Here is an 11468-nt window from a genome sequence, read left to right on the forward strand (position 1 = left end):
GGCACTACACATCAAGAAGTCAACACCAGCAATCAACAGCCAATTATTGCACAACTATATTCTACCCACCTCAAGACTCCGCTCCAATATAGAAGCATCAAGAAATATGGACCAATAGGCTTTCTACAAACACTTCTATTCAATACCCATTGTTTCTGTTCTGTCTTGTGTTGATACTTTTAATACCCTATTAATATCCCCTAGTGGTCTGTCTTGTGTTAATGCCACATCACCCTTCCCACCTCACTCAAATGTAATGCCACATCACCCTTCCCACCTCACTCAAATGTAATGCCACATCACCCTTCCCACCTCACTCAAATGTAGATATAAAATCAGGGAAACGCAAGTTCTAATCAGTTGTGTATTTGTGAAGTCTTTGAAAATGTAATAAGTTTTACGAAACGCGCCCGTGTCGCGTCAGACTAGAAATAAAAATGAATTTTGGAGAAGTGATTTTTGATTTACCTCCAACAGTGAAGCGTAATGTACGAAAGATTGAGAAAATTCGTGTTAGAATTATTAATCTTACTTTTTCGGTCATATTTAATAATATATATATATATATATATATATATATATATATATATATATATATATATATATATATATATATATATATATATATATATATATATATATATATATATATATATATATATATATATATATATATATATATATATATATATATATATATATATATATATATATATATATATATATATATATATATATATATATATATATATATATATATATATATTGTGACAATAATCTCTTTCAAGAGAGATTGAGCCTGCTCTTCCCTACATCATTACGTCTTTAAAGTACAAGATACTATATAGAAGATACGTCCACCAGTATCGCCAAACGTTTTGCCCAGGAAGCAAATCGTACCATGCACACCCCGACACCTGCCACAGCCGCCGTAACCAGCAAACTGCTCATACTCCGCCTGCCTGTTGCTGATTGGCTGGTGTCTCGCCACACTTGCACTCACACCACCACCGAGAGTCGACGTCTGGGCAGCAGCATGCCGTACTTCTCAGAATATCTCTGTGCTCCATGGAGTTGACATCTTTCGCTGGTAGACTAAGCCTTGGCTTTCGTGTACTAAGGGAGGTGGAAGCTTGAAGCCAGTATTCCAGCACCGCATATATTTTGTTTATATTGCTATCACTATAACTTACTTGTCTTAGAGTAACTTTTCATTGCCAGTGATTATTCATGTTGTTTTGTTTGTTGACTTGTCCTGCATTTTATGAGATTGCCTTTATTCATGTCTTGTTTTCTAGAGTAATTAAAATTTCATTGTTTATATACTTGTGTTTTGTGTGTTTTCCCATTACCTTACCACAGACGAAAGGACAAACTTCTCTTTTTTTGTTATGTGACGAGGCCCTGCCCCCAGCTTTTGAAACAGCCGAACACCAACGCTTTACCGTCACAATATATATATATATATATATATATATATATATATATATATATATATATATATATATATATATATATATATATACATATATATATATATATATATATATATATATATATATATATATATATATATATATACATGTATATATATATACATATATATACATATATATATATATATATATATATATATATATAATGTATATATATATATATATGTATATATGTCGTACCTAGTAGCCAGAACGCACTTCTCAGCCTACTATGCATGGCCAGATTTGCCTAATAAGCCAAGTTTTCCTGAATTAATATATTTTCTCTATTTTTTTTCTTTTGAAATGATAAAGCTATCCATTTCATTATGTATGAGGTCAATTTTTTGTTATTGGAGTTAAAATTAACGTAGATATATGACCGAACCTAACCAACCCTACCTAACCTAACCTAACCTATCTTTATAGGTTAGGTTCGGTTAGGTAGCCGAAAAAGTTAGGTTAGGTTAGGTTAGGTAGGTTAGGTAGTCGAAAAACAACTAATTCATGAAAACTTGGCTTATTAGGCAAATTGGGCCTTGCATAGTAGGCTGAGAAGTGAGTTCTGGCTACTAGGTACGACATATATATACATATATATATATATATATATATATATATATATATATATATATATATATATATATATATATATATATATATATATATATATATATATATATATATTGGTGTATACTGGCAGCAGGTTGTCTTTCAAACATGTTTCATTGAATATGACCGCATATTCTGTATTTATTATTTTCTTGTTTAGGGCTTCTATCCCTCTAACTATTTTCTTAGCATCAGGGCTTAATTGAAATAGGAGTTCTCCAAAACTCATTTTTGTACTTTTAAGGTGAAGAAAAGAAGTGATTTACTATAGAGTGTATTACACCTATTTATATAATTTGCACAACGTTTCGAACCTCCATGGTTCATTCTCAAGTGAACAGATCTTACAATACTAGTTGATTTTATACCCGCATTGGGTCAGGTGATAATACAATAAAGGTAAAAACATGGAGGGATACATAAGGGATAAATGTGAGGCGAAACATAGAGGTAACTGCAGAAGGCTTATTGGCCCATACGAGGCAGCTCCTATCTGAACACAAAGATTAATCCAGTGTAATTGGCCTATTATGTTGGACATTGTCTTCTGTGTTGGCATCGTTATGTTTTGGTCTTGTCCTTACTCTCATGGTGGGTAGAGTAAATAGTTCCGTGATTTGGGTGTTCATGGTAGGTCGCTCTATTCTTATGTGAATTGCTTCAAGAATTTGCAATCTTCTTGCATCTTGGGTTTTGTCTATTATGCAGGTATTCTTGTTCAACATTTCTCTTGTTAGAGTGATGTCATGGGATTGTCTCATGTGATTCCTAGGGGCACCCGATTGAAGATGGCATATCAAACGCCTCGTCAGCTTGGTCGACGTCATACCTATGTACTTAGATTGAAGGTTACATCCTTCGTGGGGGCAAGTGTACATGTATACAACGCTTGACTGCTGTAGAGGGTTCTCCGTCGGCTTCGGGCTGTTTTTGATAAGGAGTTCGGAAGTCTTCTTGGTTTTGTAGAATATTATCAGATTTGTGTTTTGGTTAGGTGTAGTGCTTTTTACTCCTTTACGGATTATTTCTTTCATTATTCTTTCCTCTTTTATATGTTCACTGTGCATGGTTGATTTGTAATATAATTTTATTGGAGGTGTTGTGGTTTCTGTTCTAGGTTCTGGATTATACCAACGGTCCAAGTGTCTTCTTATAGCAGCGTTTATTTCCGCGTTGCTATATCCGTTGTTCACCAATACCTGAGTTACTCTTTCAAACTCTCTACTCACGTTGCTCCATTCAGAGCAGTGGGTAAGCGCACGACGAATATAAGCATTGAGAACACTGGCTTTGTATCTTTGGGGGCACTCACTTCTACCGTTCAGGCATAATCCTATGTTGGTGGGCTTGGTATATACGTTGGTGCTTAAAGAGGTTCCTGTTTTTGTTATTAGTACATCCAGGAATGGCAGACTGTTATTTTCACTATTTTCATGTGTAAATCGGAGTACTGACTCTCTCTCTCTAGGTGTCTTTTTAGGTCAATTAGTTCATCTGAGTCTTTTACTATTACGAATATGTCATCTACATAACGGCAGTATACAGTTGGTTTTTGTCTGCTACTGAAGACCCTGTCTTCGATGGTTCCCATATAAAAATTAGCAAATAAAACTCCTAAGGGGGAGCCCATTGCTACTCCGTCTATTTGTAAATACATGTCTCCTTGTGGACTGATGAAAGGGGCTTCCTTTGTACATGCTTCGAGAAGACTTTTCAAGTGTGGCTCAGGTATGTCTAATTTGGGGGTGCTTTCGTCTCTGTATACTCTGTCCACTATCATTCCTATGGTTGTGTCGACTGGGACGTTGGTAAATAGGGATTCAACGTCCAGGGATGCGATGATTCCATCGGGCTGGGTAGATTTGATCAATTCTAGGAAATTTCCTAGAATTGTGCGTTGTGCAAATTATATAATATAATTTGCACAACTATCTTGTGTTGAAAGTTTGTTTTCACCTCATCCAAAACTGTTGTAACATATTACGTCACCCAAATGAAGGTATATAAAATGAAAAGCTGTTTGAATTATAGCATAGTAAGAAATCTGTTTAGTGATTGCAGATTATAGTTTTGTGTGTGTAAACTAAAGTCTTTGAAAATGTAATAAGTTATTATGAAACGTGTTCATGTGTCGTGTCAGAGTAGAAATAAAAATGAATTTTGGAAAACTGATTTTTCAATTACCATCGACAGTGAAAAGATATATATATATATATATATATATATATATATATATATATATATATATATATATATATATATATATATATATATATATATATATATATATATATATATATATATATATATATATAAATATATATGTATATATATATATGTATATATGTATATGTTGTACCTAGTAGCCAGAACGTCGTACTCGGCTTACTATGCAAGGCCCGATTTGCCTAATAAGCCAAGTTTTCCTGAAAAAATATATTTCTTGAATTTTTTTCTTATGAAATGATAAAGCTACCCATTTCATTATGTATCAGGTCAATTTTTTTTATTGGAGTTAAAATTAACGTAGATATATGACTGAACCTAACCAACCCTACCTAACCTAACCTAACCTATCTTTATAGGTTAGGTTAGGTTAGGTAGCCGAAAAAGTTAGGCTAGGTTAGGTTAGGTAGTCGTAAAACAATTAATTCATGAAAACTTGGCTTATTAGGCAAATCGGGCCTTGGATAGTAGGCAGAGAAGTGCGTTCTGGTTACTAGGTACGACTTATATATATATATATATATATATGTCGTACCTAGTAGCCAGAACTCACTTTTTGGCCTACTATGCAAGGCCCGATTTGCCTAATAAGCCAAGTTTTCCTGAATAAATATATTTTTTCTAATTTTTTTCTTATGAAATGATAAAGCTACCCATTTCATTATGTATGAAGTCAATTTTTTTTTATTGGAGTTAAAATTAACGTAGATATATGACCAAACCTAACCAACCCTACCTAACCTAACCTAACCTATCTTTATAGGTTAGGTTTGGTTAGGTAGCCGAAAAAGTTAGGTTAGGTTAGGTTAGGTAGGTTAGGTAGTCGAAAAACAATTAATTCATGAAAACTTGGCTTATTAGGCAAATCGGGCCTTGCATAGTAGGCTGAGAAGTGCGTTCTGGCTACTAGGTACGACATATATATATATATATATATATATATATATATATATATATATATATATATATATATATATATATATATATATATATACACATATATATATGTATATGTGAAATATTTATATATATATATTTCTCGCGCAGTTCTGTTGAAATGCTCGAAAATGTTGATCGATGAGAAAATACCGAAGAAGCAGTGAGGAAAGAAATAATAAAGCACACGTGACCAGGCAAGACTTTAAAGAGAGAGAGAGAGAGAGAGAGAGAGAGAGAGAGAGAGAGAGAGAGAGAGAGAGAGAGAGAGAGAGAGAGAGAGAGAGAGAGAGAAGAGAGAGAGAGAGAGAAAGAGAGAGAGAGAGAGAGAGAGAGAGAGAGAGAGAGAGAGAGAGAGAGAGAGAGAGAGAGAGAGAGAGAGAGAGAGAGAGAGAGAGAGAGAGAGAGAGAGAGAGAGAAGAGAGAGAGAGAGAGAGAGAGAGAGAGAGAGAGAGAGAGAGAGAGAGAGAGAGAGAGAGAGAGAGAGAGAGAGAGAGAGAGAGAGAGAGAGAGAGAGAGAGAGAGAGAGAGAGAGAGAGAGAGAGAGAGAGAGAGAGAGAGAGAGAGAGAGAGAGAGAGAGAGAGAGAGAGAGAGAGAGAGAGAGAGAGAGAGAGAGAGAGAGAGAGAGAGAGAGAGAGAGAGAGAGAGAGAGAGAGAGAGGAGAGAGAGAGAGAGAGAGAGAGAGAGAGAGAGAGAGAGAGAGAGAGAGAGAGAGAGAGAGAGAGAGAGAGAGAGAGAGAGAGAGAGAGAGAGAGAGAGAGAGAGAGAGAGAGAGAGAGAGAGAGAGAGAGAGAGAGAGAGAGAGAGAGAGAGAGAGAGAGAGAGAGAGAGAGAGAGGGAGAGAGAGAGAGAGAGTGAGAGAGAGAGAGAGAGAGAGAGAGAGAGAGAGAGAGAGAGAGAGAGAGAGAGAGAGAGAGAGAGAGAGAGAGAGAGAGAGAGAGGGAGAGAGAGAGAGAGAGAGAGAGGGGAGTGGGTTGAACACTTCAAACGGAACTGAATATATCAGAAAGATCTATAAGGATGAAAAGAAGGCATCTTCAGGAATATAAAAGACAGTCCAAGCTCAGACACCACAAGAGAAAGGAAATTAATACTCTGAGAACTATTAAACTGGCGAGTTTGGCGAGGAACAATTCCATCAGGGCAGCAAGGTGTAGGATGAAGGTAAGAGGGGTGAGACTGGCTGGAAGGTAATATTAAACATGGCATCTTATGAACTAATACACAAGGGCCGTGATGAGGGTTCGAACATTTCTTTTGTTCAATTGTTTTGACCATGTCGTTGCGCAGCCGACTAAGGTGCGTCTGGGATCATCATGGACGTGGGTTTGAACCCTCGTCACGGCCCTTGTGGATTTGTTCATTTGTGGTATCAAGCTATTGTGAGTTCTGTGTGTACAAGGCAGCTTTTTTATAACCACAGCGTCAAAATTATGGTGATACAGAAATGAATAGCAAGGTAATATTCACGTTTCACAGGACAATGTACATCGGCCAGATACATTAGAGGGGTTGTATAGACTTAGATTTTCTTAGCTAGGCAAAATGGCTTAAATTTTAGACGCCTTAAACATTTTATGAACGGAGGGCAGATGCAGGTGAAAGCAGTTGTAATCAGGAGCAAGTATGTGGATCCCTGCCTACATTGCTGAGGGTCGCGAGACGAACCCTGTATTGCGTTGTATGGTTGCTTAGTTACTCACTAACAACACCCGGAACATTAGGGGAAGTGAAATATTGGTTGACTATGGCCGTGACTATGGCCGTGACTATGGCCGTGACTATGGTCGTGACTATGGCCGTGACTACGGTCGTGACTATGACCGTGACTATGGCCGTGACTATGGCCGTGACTATGACCGTGGCTATTGCCGTGACTATGGCCGTGACTATGGCCGTGACTATGACCGTGGCTATTGCCGTGACTATGGCCGTGACTATGGCCGTGACTATGACCGTGACTATGGCCGTGACTATGACCGTGACTATGGCCGTGACTATGGCCGTGACTATGGCCGTGGCTATTGCCGTGACTATGGCCGTGACTATGGCCGTGACTATGACCGTGACTATGGTCGTGACTATGACCGTGACTATGGCCGTGACTATGGTCGTGACTATGACCGTGACTATGGCCGTGACTATTGCCGTGACTATGGCCGTGGCTATGACCGTGACTATGGCCGTGACTATGACCGTGACTATGGCCGTGACTATTGCCGTGACTATGGTCGTGACTATGACCGTGACTATGGCCGTGACTATGGTCGTGACTATGACCGTGACTATGGCCGTGACTATGGCCGTGACTATGGCCGTGACTATGGTCGTGACTATGGCAGTGACTATGGCAGTGACTATGGCCGTGACTATGGTCGAGACTATGGCCGTTACTATTGTCGTGACTATGGTCGTGACTATGGCTGTGACTATGGTCGTGACTATGGCCGTGACTATGGTCGTGACTATGGCAGTGACTATGGCTGTGACTATGGCCGTGACTATGGCAGTTACTATTGTCGTGACTATGGTCGTGACTATGGCTGTGACTATGGCCGTGACTATGGCCGTGACTATGGCCGTGACTATGGTCGTGACTATGGCCGTGACTATGGCCGTGACTATGACCGTGGCTATTGCCGTGACTATGGCCGTGACTATGGCCGTGACTACGGTCGTGACTATGACCGTGACTATGGCTGTGACTATGGTCGTGACTATGGTCGTGACTATGGCCGTGACTATGGTCGTGACTATGGTCGTGACTATGGCCGTGACTATGGCCGAGACTGTGGTCGTGACTATGGCCGTGACTATGGCCGTGACTATGACCGTGGCTATTGCCGTGACTATGGCCGTGACTATGGTCGTGACTATGGTCGTGACTATGGCCGTGACTATGGTCGTGACTATGGCCGTGACTATGGCCGTGACTATGGTCGTGACTATGGCCGTGACTATGGCCGTGACTATGACCGTGGCTATTGCCGTGACTATGGCCGTGACTATGGTCGTGACTATGGTCGTGACTATGACCGTAACTATGGTCGTGACTATGGCCGTGACTATGGTCGTGACTATGGCCGTGACTATGGCCGTGACTATGACCGTGGCTATTGCCGTGACTATGGCCGTGACTATGGTCGTGACTATGGTCGTGACTATGGCCGTGACTATGGTCGTGACTATGGCCGTGACTATGGTCGTGACTATGGCCGTGACTATGGCCGTGACTATGACCGTGGCTATTGCCGTGACTATGGCCGTGACTATGGTCGTGACTATGGCCGTGACTATGGCCGTGACTATGACCGTGGCTATTGCCGTGACTATGGTCGTGACTATGGTCGTGACTATGGCCGTGACTATGGTCGTGACTATGGCCGTGACTATGGTCGTGACTATGGTCGTGACTATGGCCGTGACTATGGTCGTGACTATGGCCGTGACTATGGCCGTGACTATGACCGTGGCTACTGCCGTGACTATGGCCGTGACTATGGCCGTGACTATGGCCGTGACTATGACCGTGGCTACTGCCGTGACTATGGTCGTGACTATGGCCGTGACTATGGCCGTGACTATGACCGTGGCTACTGCCGTGACTATGGCCGTGACTATGACCGTGGCTACTGCCGTGACTATGGCCGTGACTATGGCCGTGACTATGGCCGTGACTATGGCCGTGACTATGACCGTGGCTACTGCCGTGACTATGGCCGTGACTATGGCCGTGACTATGGTCGTGACTATGGCCGTGACTATGGTCGTGACTATGGCCGTGACTATGGCCGTGACTATGGTCGTGACTATGGCCGTGACTATGGTCGTGACTATGGCCGTGACTATGGCCGTGACTATGGTCGTGACTATGGCCGTGACTATGGCCGTGACTATGACCGTGGCTACTGCCGTGACTATGGCCGTGACTATGGTCGTGACTATGGCCGTGACTATGGCCGTGACTATGGTCGTGACTATGGCCGTGACTATGGCCGTGACTATGACCGTGGTGTAGACTATGAGAGGAATATCACGGTGTATAACTTGGCCTTCCTCGTGAGGCACACTGTCACATGCCTCGTGTGTCGCCAAAATAATGCAGTATTGTGACACTTAAGGCAACGGTAGTTTGTCAATAGCGGCTTGCTGGGGTGTCACCAGAGAAGTGTCGAGATGTCTTCATAGGCATGACAGTGTCACGTGAGGCAACCTACGGTGGGGTCTCCTTAACCAATTGTTCACTATGTGCTCCTCACATAGTCTAGTTTATACTGTGATACACACCTTTTCCTACTCACAATGTGTTCCTAACCGAGTCCTTCCTCTCCCTGTTCCACTTATCTCGCAGGGAAACTGTTGTGAAGCGAGTCTGGCTACATATGCTTTTGCAGTATGCTTTCTGCAGGGTTTGACGAGTTCAATTTCAAAATAGATCCTGTCAAAAGTTTACCTCAGGCAAAATGTTATAGGTTCATGCCCTTTAGTATCAACTGGCACAACAGTACATGGTGACTGTAACAGTCTGACTCCTATAATACGCCTTAATTAATTATCGTTATAAGAGTTGATCATTGGATAAACTAATTTAATGCAACTATTATGACGTAATGTTATTTAATTTTCATGAGAACGCGCTACGCTAACATGAAGACAAGGATATGGAATTTAAAGGCCAGATAGAACATTCGTGAACCAATTGGATTGTGGTGGATGGAATGCCCACCTGCGAACTCGTATAATGGCTCGTTGTGGGTTTGTCACACCGGACACAGAGCTTAACTACGCCATATAACTTTGGTCCTGATTTGGTCAGGAAATCAGAGACGTTTAGCTTGACTTGTGTCATAGGTTTAAGACCTGGCTGGTTCGCCACCTGTTCTGGTTGATACCTAGTTGATACCTGTTTTGTGAGGATCGTTTTTTTTGTAAGTCTACCTTGAAGTAGACACCAGGTTTTTACCTCGGTTCGTTTGTTCTCGAGTGTTAGAAAGGTGTAATATTTGTTAGTGTGGCTGCTAAGCTCACTTTAGCTGGCAGCATATTAACTATTTCTTCCACTGTGCAGTATTTACCTGCAGTGTGAATGTTAAATATGGGGTTCAGTGTCCGTAGAGTTTTGGTAATTTCCTAGTGCAAACGCAGCGTGATATTTAGTACAGTATACCCAAAATTTGCCAGTGTAGGCTATTAATCACATGGCTCTGTATGACTAACCATCCTGCGAGATGGGGACTTGTATTACCACTGCTACCTTATTCAATTTTGTGTTGTTGATAGCCTCAAAATACATACGGAGTCTGCCAGTGCAGACCGGTTATTACATGCCTCTGTATGACTAACCATCCTGTGTGATGGGGATTTTTTAGCATCACCTAGTTAGCTTTTTTGACACACTGTACTCCACTTCATATAGTCTTGGGTAGCTGCACTAATGCGGATGTACCTAATGTGTTAATAATAATAATAATAAAAAGCAGCGTGATATTTAGTACGTCTGAATAAACGATCAACACCAAGTACAGTCTAGCATTTGTTTGTGTGATGAGAACCGGACTCGTCTGTCACCATTAAATATGGCTTACCGTTCCTGTAGTAATGCGTCTGATTTACAGAGTCTTTCTGCTGTAATATGTTAAATAAAATTTATTTAGAAGCATCTTTTTATAATCAATCTCAAGCCAATGGGTAAGAACTAATAGTTATTGTGTAAACTATGCTACAATTTTTTTTTCAGGGATATTCCTGTGCGGGCCCTAAGCCTCTGGCTGGGCCACTAAGTGTTGCTTGTTTCTGTTTTACTTGGGCAGAGTATAAGTATTTATGACTCGTATGGTCGCTTCAGTAAGATTTTGCCATATGTGTTTAACAGCTTCTTCTGCTCTGTTGAATCTAAGTTGAAATCTTAATGGGTTTGTAACTGTGCACTGTGTTAGAAAATGTTCCAGTGGTCGGTCGGGCATTTCTCTACAGTGCTGACATTTTCTCTCATCTTCCGGAACCTGTAAGCCTGTTTCCCATGCACATGGGCATCCAAGCCTGATGCGATGTAAGTGTACTTCTGTTGTTCTACTGCTCCCTTTCATCAAACTAAGTGGTCCGTAGTTGGTTGAATTCTTGTACCAACCCGCAGATCCTGATGTTACAACTGCTGTGTTGTGGTCACCGTGCATCATACAACGAAACATCTATGCTACAAGCTGTACATTGGGAGGCTG

At 40.8% G+C, this 11468-nt stretch overlaps 1 protein-coding gene across 1 annotated transcript; it reads left to right on the plus strand.

Moving 5' to 3' along the window:
• Nucleotides 1-6526: 6526 nt before the first annotated feature.
• LOC138359905 (nipped-B-like protein B) lies at nt 6527-11010 on the plus strand. Its single transcript, XM_069319760.1, has 4 exons — nt 6527-6549; nt 6975-7231; nt 7631-9007; nt 10988-11010. The coding sequence occupies exons 1-4, from the start codon at nt 6527-6529 to the stop codon at nt 11008-11010; spliced, it is 1680 nt and encodes a 559-aa protein (XP_069175861.1).
• Nucleotides 11011-11468: the final 458 nt, after the last annotated feature.

The sequence above is a fragment of the Procambarus clarkii genome, chromosome 1 (assembly GCF_040958095.1).
Source record: "Procambarus clarkii isolate CNS0578487 chromosome 1, FALCON_Pclarkii_2.0, whole genome shotgun sequence".
NCBI lineage: Eukaryota > Metazoa > Arthropoda > Malacostraca > Decapoda > Cambaridae > Procambarus > Procambarus clarkii.